We start from the raw sequence: 13,715 nt of genomic DNA on the forward strand, positions 1-13,715 counted from the left end.
GGAAATTTTCCAGAGGCACATGGCTAAGAGTCGCTGAGATTCAACAGCTCCACAGACAGGGCTCTCAACTTAGGTGGTGACCCTAAACCACCTTTCTGAATGGTAACAGATAGTGGCAACTCCGAACTCATCACATCTTGCTTAATAATTTCTATTCCTCCTCTCTTTTTTTCTATTCTCCCACTTCTGCAGACCCAGTTATCGAAATATGCTCCCTACGGTAAAAATCCAGTGTAACATGTTTAACCCAAACATTTTTCTTTTCTCCTGAAACCACTCTTTTAAAGAGGTTTTATTATACATTACATTACAGAATTAGACTGAATGTTCTCTTGTAATATGTTCATTGGTGGCTTTGTGGGACATGGGAGTGGGTTATTAGTTACCATACCCTTATAATGTAGCAAACATTTTAACATAAAACGATTGAAATATATGCCTATTAATGCACTCCAACTTTTTTTCCTCTCTTCTCTTCTAGATTTTATCCCTACCTATAGGTCAGTTTAAAACTATTACAATTATGAGGTGACATTGATATTTTTTTCCTTCACATGATTTTTGTGTTTGTATTTGAATAGTACTAAAATTCAGTGTGTGCCTCGAATAGGAAAAGGTTAGTGGACAGTTGAGGACATCTTTTTGCTGAGAAGTTAGTTACCTTAACTTAATATTAATTAATAATTATTAATTAATATTAATAATAATAAGTTAATTATTATTAACTTAATATTGTCCCTGTCTTGCCTTTCCATTCAAAATTGCCACCCTGCTAGGTATATTTTAATTCAAAATACTAAAAAGACATCAGTGCACCTCAATTTTTTGTTCTTTTTCCCCAACGCCCTAGGAAGCAGGTAACATAAACCGATCGTTGAGCTGCCTGGGCCAGGTGATTACTGCACTTGTCGATGTGGGTAATGGAAAACAGAGACACGTTTGCTACAGAGACTCCAAACTTACCTTCTTACTCCGGGTAAAGTAGATAATTGAGTTCCTGGGCCCCTGTTTTGGTTATGCTCACTATGGTTGGCAGTCGGATAATCTCTCAGCCTTGGTGCTAATAGTATACATTTTGTTTGCTTAAAAAACATCTTGTGGGGCTTCCCTGGTGGCACAGCGGTTGAGAATCTGCCTGCCAGTGCAGGGGACACGGGTTCCAGCTCTGGTCTGGAAAGATCCCACATGCCGCGGAGCAACTGGGCCCGTGAGCCACAACTACTGAGCCTGCGCATCTGGAGCTTGTGCTCCACAACAAGAGAGGCCACGATAGTGAGAGGCCCGCGCACCGTGATGAAGAGTGGCCCCCAGTCTCCGCAACTAGAGAAAGCCCTTGCACAGAAACGAAGACCCAACACAGCCAAAAATTAATTAATTAATTAATTAATTATTTTTAAAAAATTAAAAAAAAAAAAACATCTTGTGGTTTCTCCCCTGAAAATGTGTACCATTCATATCATTAAACAGGATTCCCTTGGAGGTAATGCCAAAACAGCCATAATTGCAAATGTTCATCCTGGATCTAGGTGTTTTGGGGAAACCCTATCAACGCTTAATTTTGCCCAAAGAGCCAAGCTGATTAAAAATAAGGTAAAATACTGAGTATACTTAAGTAAATTAGAAAAATATTTAAGCTTGCAGTATCTCACTTTTGTGATTGCCCTCATATTAACATTAGCTTTTAGTTACTGTATTTCTCTGTTGTGAAAGCCTAACTCTAAGCAAGGTTTCTATTTTATCTTTCCTAGCCTTCTATATCGCTCATGTAATTTGAGACTAGAGTAGGTCTTATGGTCATTATTGTTTGGCTAGTTTTTCCTCAAGGGAAGGCAAAGTTTTTCCTTTGTAATTGGGCTGGAGACTAAATTTATTTACCTAAACTGCGCTATCAGAGCTGGGTGTTGGGAGCAGGAGGATCCACTATGAACGCAGTTTAATGATATTGACAAACTTTGTCTTTCAAGTTGTCTATAACTCCAAGGATTCCTCATTTTTCTTTACATGCAAGAAGTTTCCTTGATATTTGTGTACACCAGTGGTCAGAAAACTTCCTGTAAAGGGACCAAGAGGTAAATAATTTCGGCTTCTTGGACCATATGGTCTCTGTCCCAACTACTCAGCTCTGCCTTTGTAGTGAGAAAGCAGCTGTAGATGATATGTAAACATATGGGCATGGCTATGTTCAAGCAGCACTTTGCCAGCCCCTGGTGCAGACTGTCGAAAGACCAAGGAGTTCCCCACTTGCTTTGGAGAGGTTGGAGGGCTCTTTGGTTCTAGACAAAAGAATCAAAGGGCATAAATTGACAGATTAATTTCCTCTCTCTTTCAAAGGAGAAAGTGGTCATTCTTACCTCCCAAAATAGACTCCCTAGTGATCTTATCATGGTAAAAGCAAAGAGGTACATGTTGCCTCTTCCCTTGGGTAAGACAGAAGAGTATAGGTCTGGTTATTCATTCATTTTATTGGATTATGAACCCCCTGTGGGATATTTGTAATATGAGGAGGAAAATCATTAGAGCTTCCTGACCCTATCTCTTAGGACTTACTAGAAGATTTTGGAGAGTTGAGAACTGCAGGGATAATTAGAATTATGTCACCGATGTGACAGTGATGTCACAGTGTATAGGAGTGCCTTTTAATGAGGCTGTCCATAAGAATCAGAAGCAACTAGAAATGGCTTCTTAACACATGAAATGACAAAACCAGGAGCCTTATACTAGTCCCTGCCAATGGTGAGTCCTCTGCTGCAGCCTACCAAGGGAAAGTGGCTCGGATGTCTGGAATTTGTTTAAGGGTGAACAGTCCTTCCCAGTGGGCAGACCCAGCTACAGACAGGAACATGGGGACCTTGGGGCTGTCAGAGGTTTCTCCCTCACTCTGGAGTATTGGGTATTTGATTTGGTTGGTTCTCAGCTCTTGACTCTTGTTATCACCCTCTAGGTTTTGTGGGACTTTATGAACTTCTTAGAAGTCATCTCAAATAAGACATTTCTTTAAAAGAGCATTTAGTGTGATAATAAAACAGAAATGGAGTTGTCAAACCAACTCTCCCTTCCAGGAGACTGTTAGGAAATACAGGGTTGGATTTTTCTGGAGAGGGTGGTTTCTTCCAAGCCAGTGGAGCTCAGGTCAGCTCTGCAGTTCCTTACACCTCTTTAGTGAGCGAAGACAGGGGGAGGTGACACTCATGGAGGTGTTTGCTCTTCTTCACAGGGTGGGGTTATCTCAGGAAGAAGGCAGTGTTAGATGAATATACGTTGATACCAGAGGCGACCCAGCCCAGCAGGGCCCAGGGCTAGTCAACAGAGCAGAGACCTAAGTGGGGGCTTGGGGAGGGGAGGGGAAAGAGTCTCTGGCTCTAGGTGTGAAGGCAGAGGGGAAGGAAGCTCCCTCCGCACTCCAGAGCACTGATTTTGGAGGCCTTTGGACTGTTTGTGAGATGCAAGCACAGTTTTGTTTGGTCTTCGTCACTCCAAATCATACAAACAAATATAAACACGAGACTGTATGGCTCAGCATTCTTTTAATGCTTTTTTAAAAAATTCTTGAACAGGCAGTGGTAAATGAAGACACGCAAGGAAATGTGACCCAGCTCCAAGCTGAAGTGAAGAGGCTCAAAGAGCAGCTGGCCCAGCTTACTGCAGGGCAGATACCACCAGAAAGCTTTCGGACCGGAGGTACGACGGGCGCAGTGTCCTCTAACCGGAGGAAATCCAGGCATGGGTATTAGTATGAGAGCCCTCCAGTGACAGGCACAACACAGTAAGGCTACCCAGATTTCCCACGAGTGTCTGTTCCTGTTTATTTCACCTACATAGGAACATGGTACTTTGTAACCAGACACAGTTACCACAGGTACTGATTTCTGTGAGATGTGGTGGGAAAGGGGAGTAGAAATAATTTTGAATAATTCATCCCTAATAAGTGCTAAAAAGAGATACTAGTAAATTTCATTTAGATCCACTTCCAAGATTCTGTCATATGTAATCTTTATATGTTTACTAAATTGGATATGAGAGACTTACTTTTCTTCAAAGAATAGGTAATTTGTAGACTGGGTTAATTTGAAATTCATGATCTGGTGATGAGAGTCTGAATCTTTAAGACGAATTGAGAGCAGTCAATCAAAGGCTATTTTAGCTCATTTCTTGTTCTTAAAATTTGAGAGATAAAACATTTTTCCTCTTTCCTTTTCTTTCTTACTGGACCCATTACAGACAAAGACGAGACTGACTACATGAAGTATTTCCGAGAGGCAATGTTATTCTTTAAGAAATCTGAACAGGAAAAGAAGGTAGGAAACTGAATTAGTAAAAGGGGATTCAAGATATTTTAGGCTTTCACTATGAGGAGCTTTTCCGAGTGAAATAAATGGCACAAGTAAATAAAACAAAGGAAGACTGAAAAACCTAATTTTGCCTTTGAGATTAAATGTGAAATTAGTGTTTATTGCTTGTTTTGTGAAAATTTAGGGAAGCCCAATTATTTTTTATGTTTAACCAAATTATGAATTTCTTAAGTCTTTGGTAGAAAAAGTTAGCCAATTGGAAGACCTTACCCTCAAAAAAGAAAAATTTATTCAATCTAATAAAATGATCGTGAAATTCCGAGAGGATCAAATAATGCGCCTGGAGAAGCTCCACAAGGAATCCCGGGGAAGTTTTCTGCCCGAGGAGCAGGATCGTTTGCTGTTGGAATTGAGGGATGAGATTCAAACTCTGCGAGAACAAGTGAGTACATGACATTCGCAGTAATTGTAAAACTAAAAGAAGTTCAAGGCAAGTATGAATCAGTCACCAAATTGGTCAGGAAATTCTTGTAATTTAATGCAAGAGAAAGTGTTTTAAATGAATTCAACTGACAGTATGATTGCATAATGTGCCCCTCCCCCCCCCCCAATTTTCTAAAGTAGTAAAACCTGAAGGGAGAAGGGAGGACGTGGTGGTGGTTGTGGTGGTGTCGCTGCCGTGGCACTTAGCCCCAGCAGGCCAAGCACACTTCCTCCCAGTGGGCACCTGGGGTTATGGGAGCCAGTAGTCTCTTCGCAGCTGAGCCCTTTGAAGTGTTGTTTTTCCTTTTCCCTGAGAGGATGGATAGTTAACACAGGCACGTAATTAAAAAACAAGGATAATCTCTTACCAGAGGGGATATCTTTTGAGAGGTTTTTCTGCATTTTCCAACTAATATTGATAGAAGTTTTTACTTTTATCCCTTTTGTGCACAGAAGACAGCATACACACTTTTCTGTACCTTGCCCTTTTCATTTAATGTGTCTTTGGGGGGCATTCCACCCTGGTCAGTAGAGTTTCCTAATTCTTTTCAGTGTGTTAATTCAAGCCGTCTCCTTTGCAGGAAGAGCCTGCCACAATGTGCACCCTGTGCTTATCACCGCAGGTGCCTGGGTGAACGTTTCAGGGGTAGACAGGGAAGTTTCGAGTTTCCTGACCCAAATGTAGAGTTCAGAGTTGTAGGATATGCACGTATTCAGTCTGATGGTAAAAGCTGAGGTGCTCCCCACCCCCGCAGTGCCTGCGGTGTCCACAGTGTTTGCTGTTGGCTTTCGGAAGGACTTGTTCACTAAGGTCACGTTTGTAAATACGTAAGTCTCTAATTCTTCCATGTGACAGGTAGAGCACCACCCCAGAGTTGCAAAATATGCTATGGAAAATCATTCCCTCAGGGAGGAGAACAGAAGACTGAGATTGTCACAGCCTGTGAAAAGAGCCCACGAAATGGATGCCCAGACCATCACAATCCTGGAAAAAGCTTTCTTTGAAGTATCTGGCACAGAGAAAAATGACAAAAGTAAGATGTGATAGTTGTAAACATGCCTTCTAGGGGCGAGGGGACTGTTTAAAGGGCATCGATATTGCCTTGCATTGAGGGTTTTCATTTTAGCCTCTAGACCTGGTGTACAAATTTCTTATATACATACTTATTCTTTATGAAGGCTAATAGATACCCATTATCAGGAATACTCAAGGAATATCTCTGTCTTACAGATAAAAGATTGATTCAGATATTACTTTACATTTTTATTAAGTGGAATTTTCCTATTTTAAGTATTTGAAATGAAAAGTACTTAACTAACGACAACATGAATGAGTGTAGAGTTGAGATATTTATTCACCTGACGAACATCTGTACAGTGTGAGAGATGTCAGAGTGATCAGACTCACGGTCCAGCCAGCACAGTGATTGGTCCTGATGTCATGGTTGCGGGTCATGCTTGCCAGTGTACGTTCTGCTCTACGTTAGTTCTGTAAGTTTACTGTTACCCTCTGAAAAGTGGTTTAGTTACTGATCTGATTTACACGCTTGGCAGCTATTGGTGTTAATGCTCTGGGATTTGGTAACAAAGTCTATGTTTGCTCCATTCTTAGAGTGAATATCTTCATGGTCTTTTATCACACTCTGTTTCAGCCTTTGTTTCTCTTTAGGTTGAAATTGAGATAGTTCTAATCTTTTTATACTGCAATGATAAAGGAAAAAAATATTTTTTAAATTTCCTTTTCCAAGCCTTCTTCCATCCTGTTATGAATTAACAAAAGAATAAAATTCACAGAATATGGGTTGTAGAGAGACCACAATTTTAGATGCAAAGTTAAAATCAGGTTTTCTGTATTAACTATTTTTTCCTGCAATGCTCTGTATTTTGTTGGCCATTTTGCCCTGAGTAGTACCTTAACTTACTACCTTTGAAAGATACTAATGGTAATTTCTGGACCTCACCATCTTCTAAACATACATCATTCTCTAAACAATTTCTTTTTTAATAAGCAGTTTGGGGTATTTACTTCAATCTTCTTTTTTTAAAACATATTTATTTATTTTATTTATTTATTTTCCTTATTTTTTTTTTGGCTGTGTCGGGTCTTACTTGCAGCACATGGGTTCTTTGTTGAGGCATCTCTGTTGAAGCATGCAGGATCTTTTCATTACAGAGCTCAGTCTGCTCAGGTTTCTGTCTAGCTGCAGCATGCGGGCTTCTCTCTAGTTGTGGCGTGCAGGTTTTCTCTCTCTAGCTGTGGTGCACAGACTCCAGGGCTTGTGGGCCCTGTAGTTGTGGCACGCGGGTTCCAGAGCACATGGGCTCCTCTGTAGTTTGAGGCAGGTGGGCTCTCGTTGAGGCGCACGAGCTCAGTAGTTGTGGTGCACAGGCTTAGTTGCTCCACGGCATGTGAGATCTTAGTTCCCCAAACAGGGATCGAACCCACGTCCCCTGCATTGGAAAGCTGATTCTTTACCACTGGACCACCAGGGAAGTCCCTCTCTAAACATTTTTACATGTTATTTCCCATACTGAAACTCAGTGGCACTCTTTTCAACAAATTCAGCCTTCTAAGCAATCCCTGAAAATTATTATATTCTACCTGGTAGATGATACCAAGTTCTTTCAGTTGGCTGCCATTGCTATTTGTTTCTTTTGCTAAAAATTCATTGACCGTTTGCACTAATTCCTGGAAGATTCAATTGGTGATGTTTCTCTGTCCAGCAGTGTGGGTGTTATACTTCAGTCATTGTTTGCTCTTTTCTCTTAATGGAAAAGGTGTTGGCTTAAATATGCCCCTTCATCCTGTGTGTGGCTTCACAGCTTCTCAGAAACAACTTCTGATACTCTTTGATGCACTGGGTTGTGTCTTATGTCTCCTCTTGAGTTACAGGCCCTTGTATTTTAGGGTCCACTTTCCAATGATTTCTCTTTTTTCCTCCTTGTGCTTCAAAATTGATACCTGGCAGAGAACTTAGAATATGTATTCTGTTATTTTTCTCTTTCAAAGACCAGGTTGTTTCCTTATTATCAGGTGAGCAAAGATTCTCTCCTAAAGCTCTGAAAGAGCCATGTTCATTAGCAAACACTGAGAAGTTAAAAGCACAACTCCTGCAAGTTCAGACAGAGCTGAATAATTCAAAGCAAGAATATGAAGAATTCAAAGAACTAACTAGGTAAAGTATAAATACACATTCATGCTTACTATTTCTGATCTTTTAGTATTGGTTTGTTTTGGTGTTTAGCATTGATGATTTAATTGAGCATTTACCTTAAATATTCTAATATAGCAGCTAACTTGTTTTGACATGAAGGAAAAGGGCTTGCATCTAGCTCTTTTTCTTTACTCATTTTTAAAAATTGAGGTACAGTTGACATAAACTTCTAGTCTTTAATAATATATTCAGTGAACTAGATGATACAGATGTTTTAAGGGATATACCTATTGAGATGAGTATCTGTTAAAGTTACTTGTAAATTCTGTATCTGGCCAGCAAATTTAAATCACCGCTGTTATGAATTAGATCAGGATTTTTAGAAATTACAGGTTTGTTAATATTCTTTTTTTTTTTGAGATTCAAGTTCTATGCAGTTATTTATTTTTTATTAAATTTTTCCTGTTAATATTCTCACTTGATATTCTGTGTAAAAGAAAACAAAGATAAACCACATTCATATTATAACTAAGATTAATCCTATTCTAAAATATATAGAAATGTTTGTTTTAAAAATAACGTGTTACATATGGAATCATTGTGGATTGTTTGGGCTTTTGAACTGGAACGCTACCATTTGCTAGTTGAATACCTTAAACAGTCATCAATCTCTGAGCTGTATTTTACCCAATTGGAAAATCCCAGTAATAATCTGAGAATATCTCTGATTTAAAGAGATAACTATAAAGTTGTGTGAGAATATAAACTGTAAAGTACTCTACAAATGTATGACATTACTTATTACCTGAAACACTCAATATTATAATATGTATTAGGAAAAGGCAGCTGGAATTAGAATCAGAGCTTCAGTCTTTGCAAAAAGCGAACCTTAATCTTGAAAACCTTTTGGAAGCAACAAAAGCCTGCAAGCGGCAAGAAGTTTCTCAGCTGAATAAAATTCATGCTGAAACACTTAAGGTAGGTAATCTGAAGCAATACTTCAACTTTAAATCAGTGGTGTCTCATTTTGTTAATAATGGAGAGTCTGCACAGATTATCTCCAGATACAGATAGAATCCCTTGCCAACAGTTAACCCCAGGGTAATACTAGTCCTAGGGTTCTGATGTATACCCCCAGTGGCAGGGTCATGTGGGGAAGAATACAGCATTTGGAATCAGACCTGGGTTCAAATTCTAATCTGTCAGTAACTTTAGGCAGGGTTTCCTAACTTCTGAGCCTCATTTATTGCCTCTGAATTGGAGACGAGGCCAACTTAATAACAGGGTTTTTAGAGCATTAAATGAGATAATAAAGTGCCTGGCACCTGATGGCTCTCAGTATATGGCAATTGTTGCTATAATGTGTTGTGTGCTCAAAGCTTGCAGTGGAAGAATAGAAATCCTAAAGATAAAGACCACTAAAGGATCAAGGGTAACACGGGGGATAATAGAAGGGATTGTTCCCCTAAATAACCATAGCCCTCATGAAAGAAGAAAACCGTGAACATCTGAGAATGAGGAGAGGGAAGGGGAATACATAAGGAAGGCAAAGGTTAAGAAGCTGATGCTGCTCATTCTGGTTATTTTAACTTTTGGACCAAATTCTCTGAAGGCTGAAAAAACCTTTCCTTATACATCTTAAAAATAATAGATGTTTCTCTCTAATGGTTATCTTTATCAGTGATGCTTTTTTTTTTTTTTTTTTTTCCACACACACACACTGTATTTTATTTTTACAAGAGATAGATAGACTGACACCAAGCATTGTACATGGATGACCACAACAAAAGCAACAATGATTGCAATTACCAAACATGAAACACACTTATACTATGTCATAATATTGACATTCAGTCCAGTAATCCTCCACTGTAACAGCTCCTTTACTTTGCAGTGAAAATTGATTTGTATATTCTTTTCCTCTGAGTCCTTGTGGGATTTTTTTTTTTTAATTCAGACAGAAAGTCACAAAAATTATACTCATCCTCATCAGTTCACTCAGTCCCATGTAATTAATTTCTTTTTTTTCATCTTGATCTTTTGTTAGAGTGATGCTTTTTGTATCACTTAATAGGATACTGCTTTTCAAAGTAATTTTATTTGTTTGAATAGGTAATCAATCACATGACTGGAATTTTTTTTTAATATTATTTATTTGGTTGCACTGGGTCTTAGTTGCAGCAGGCGAGCTCCTTAGTTGCAGCTCGCAGGCTCCTTAGTTGCGGCTTGCTGGCTCCTTAGTTGCAGTACGTGGGCTCCTTAGTTGTGGCATGTGAACTGTTAGTTGCGGCATGGATGTGGGATCTAATTCCCTGGCCAGGGATCGAACCCGGGCCCCCTGCATTGGGAGCGTAGAGTCTTAACCGCTGCACCACCAGGGAAGTCCCATGACTGGAATTGTTAAAGGTACGAAGTGACAAGTCTCATTCTGTCTGCTGTCCTTTCAGCCAACCAAGACCCTCCTTGGAGGCAGTCAATGTCACAAAGTTTTTTTGTTTTTTCTTTCTTTTTCATATATTTTTTTTCCACAAACAGCATACACATACACATCATTCTACACCTCAATTTTTTGTTTAAACATAATGATATTTTAGAGTTTGTCCCATGTCTAAAGGGAGAAAAACAAACTTCTCTCACTTTTTTTTTTTTTTGGGGCTGCGTTGGGTCTTTGTTGCTGCACACGGGCTTTCTCTAGTTGCAGTGAGCGGAGGCTACTCTTTGTTGCAGTGCGCGGGCTTCTCATTGTGGTGGCTTCTCGTTGTGGAGAATGGGCTCTAGGTTCATGGGCTTCAGTAGTTGCAGCACACAGGCTCAATAGTTGTGGCACACAGACTTAGTTGCTCTGTGGCATGTGGAATCTTCCCAGACCAGGGCTTGAACCCATGTCCCCTGCATTGGCAGACAGATTCTTAACCACTGCACCACCAGGGAAGTCCCTCTCTCCTTTTTGTTTTTGTTTGTTTTTTGTTTTGTTTTGGCAGCTGCACAAGAACATACTGTATGGATATATCATGATTTAACTTGATATATATCAAGTTAAATACTATTATTTAACTTGAAAATACTATTTTCAAGTAAATACAAGAAAAATACTATTTTTTCTTATAAAGGTAGAATTTTTAAGATTGCTTTTTTAAAAAGGCGGCCTTTAAAATCTGTGCAGGAAATTATTTTAAAATACTTAGAGAATATCATCCAATGTTTCATAATTTGAGTTTGTAGCCCCTTAGCAATAGAATTATAGAGCTTGAAGCACTGTGGCATTCTAGTCTACTTCTTTTTATAGCTGAGCAAACAGGATGAAGGGGATTAAAAGGTTTGCCAAGAGTAGCATAGCAATTCAGGTCTTGTTGCTGTTGTTCATTTTTAATTATATGAGAACTTTATGGATACATTATCCTTGTTTAAAGAAAGTATACATATGTATACAAGTTTCGGTTAAAGTTCCTTTTGAGTACCACTGCCAGTCTGGGTCTAATCTGGTCCTTCATCCCCCATCCCCATCCCCAGGGGTAATTTATCATCAATTTGGGAATCCTTTTTCTTAGCAATTTTGTACAGTAAATATACATAGTCTGAGAAGATATGTAGAGTTATTTCATAGATAGTTTTTTTTTTTTTTGTCGTACTTTGTTTTTAAAATAAATGGAATCATCCTACATATGTTATTCTGCAATGGGCTTTTGTTAACTGAGGAATATGCCTTGGGTCTTTCCACATGAACTAGTACTTAGAACTCTAACTCATTTTAAACCCAGGTTTCTGTGCTTTGGAATAATTACGTGGCTTATTTAGGTGGTTTCCAGTGCAAGCATTCTCCAGGGCGGGTTTTATGAAGGAGAAGTGGTAGTTTTAGGACGTTTCAGTATCCTGCTGAAGTGCCCTCCAAGTGGCTGCACCACATTCCTTCCCAGGAAGCCTGGGAGCACTCCTTCCATAGCACTGGCCCCAGAACTGGCATTGTTCTCCAGTCTGATGGGTGAAAATGGTTTTAATTCGACTTTCCCTCATTTCTAGTGAGGTCAGACCACATCTTTTCCTATGTTCATTGCCATTGGTTGGAACACAGGAAAAGATGTTTGACCTATGAAAAAGTGCCTATTTTCCTACTAGTTATTTATCTTTTTCTTGTGATTTGTAGGCGTTTTATGTGTTAATCTTTTGTTTGTTATGTATACTGCCAGTATATTCTGCCATCATGTTCCTTGTCTTTCATCTTTGTATGTGATACTTTTGTTATACAGAAGTTTTAAAATTGTGATATAACCAGGTTTACCGATCTTTTATCTTTGCGACTTTCTTTTTTTGGCCTTGCCGAGTGGCTTGCTGGATCTTAGTTCCCTGACCAGAGATCAAACCCAGGCCCCAGCAGTGAAAGTGCCAAGTCCTGACCACTGGCCTGCCAGGGAATTCCCTCTTTGTAACTTTTTAAATACATTTTTAAAGGCCTAGACAATCTCAAGAGCATCAGTATATTCTACTTTCTTTTACTACTTTTATTTTTTATTTTTTTTGCTTTAAAATATGCTGTTTATTTTTTTCTCCAATTATAAAAATAATACATTATCCAAACAGATAGTTTAGGAAACACAAAAATCTACCCAGGAAAACGACAACAAAAGCCCCTCCATTCCACCAGTCAGAGATAAGCGCTGCTGGTGTCTGTGACGAAGGCACATCTGAGGCTGTGCGCCCAGCCCCGGCCTCTGCAGAACTGAGGTGGGGCTGCAGGCCAGGAACAAATAGCGAGACACACGTAAGACAGCCGAGCAGGATAAAGCCGGAGTCTTGTCCTCCAACAACTAGAAGCTGTTTCTCCCTCATTGGCACATGGTGAGGGCCAGAGTCCCAGGCCCCGCGGGGACCCCCTAGCAGCTGCCAGTGGAGCACGGTTTACCCGGATGCTCTGGAATGATTTTAAAATCTGGAGCGGATTCACGGCTACCTCTGTGCTAATCTCACTCATGACTTCTAGATCTGCTCCCTGGGCCAGGAGCGGGTGGGGAGAGGCCTCGGGCCGGGGTGCCCGAGGGGCCTGGACACGGGCCGTCATGTGCAGAGAAATGCCCGGGAGCCACGCATCTCGGGGGGGACTGGCCTGCCTGGACCTCACCGCATACAGACGATGCCTTTTAAGTCTGGGCAGAAGACAGAAGAACTCACAATAAAAGGAAGGCTGCAGGGGCTTCCCTGGTGGCGCAGTGGTTGAGAATCTGCCTGCTAATGCAGGGGACACGGGTTCGAGCCCTGGTCTGGGAGGATCCCGCGTGCCGCGGAGCGGCTGGGCCCGTGAGCCACAATTACTGAGCCTGCGCGTCTGGAGCCTGTGCTCCGCAACAAGAGAGGCCGTGACAGTGAGAGGCCCGCGCACCGTGATGAAGAGTGGCCCCCGCTTGCCACAACTAGAGAAAGCCCTAGCACAGAAACGAAGACCCAACATAGCAATCAATCAATCAATCAATTAATCAATAAAAATAAATAAATCTTTAAAAAAAAAAAAAAAAAGGAAGGCTGCAGTAAGGCTCCAAAGTTTCTGCACATAGAACGGTGACCATTTTTGATGCTGCAGAGCCCCACCCACCAGGGGACAGAGGAAGAGCACGTCCCGGCTCCCTGGGGGCAGGGCTGGCCTCTCCTCCTCTCAGCCAAACACCCACGTCCATGGCCACAGGAGATGCCCCAGGGCTCCCCGGGGCACAGCGGGGACCTGCGGGCAGGGACCCTGAGCCTGTGGGTGCGACCGCACATTCCAGAGCGGGCACCAGGAGACGGAGGAGAGAGCCAGGTG

The 13,715-nt window shown here is 40.8% G+C and overlaps 1 protein-coding gene across 2 annotated transcripts in view; it reads left to right on the forward strand.

Annotated features, from left to right (window-relative positions):
* KIF15 (kinesin family member 15) overlaps positions 1 to 13,715 on the forward strand; it is a 78,512-nt gene that overhangs the window by 37,172 nt on the left and 27,625 nt on the right. Inside the window, exons 9-16 of one of the 2 annotated variants that reach the window (XM_057555447.1) lie at positions 851 to 976; positions 1,468 to 1,590; positions 3,555 to 3,678; positions 4,219 to 4,295; positions 4,522 to 4,731; positions 5,629 to 5,806; positions 7,783 to 7,948; positions 8,764 to 8,905. In XM_057555447.1, coding sequence (XP_057411430.1) covers positions 851 to 976; positions 1,468 to 1,590; positions 3,555 to 3,678; positions 4,219 to 4,295; positions 4,522 to 4,731; positions 5,629 to 5,806; positions 7,783 to 7,948; positions 8,764 to 8,905 — 1,146 coding nt within the window. The remainder of the gene's footprint in view (positions 1 to 850; positions 977 to 1,467; positions 1,591 to 3,554; positions 3,679 to 4,218; positions 4,296 to 4,521; positions 4,732 to 5,628; positions 5,807 to 7,782; positions 7,949 to 8,763; positions 8,906 to 13,715) is intronic. The other variant, XM_057555448.1, reaches the window with a different exon arrangement.

Source organism: Balaenoptera acutorostrata, chromosome 10 (assembly GCF_949987535.1).
Source record: "Balaenoptera acutorostrata chromosome 10, mBalAcu1.1, whole genome shotgun sequence".
Lineage (NCBI taxonomy): Eukaryota > Metazoa > Chordata > Mammalia > Artiodactyla > Balaenopteridae > Balaenoptera > Balaenoptera acutorostrata.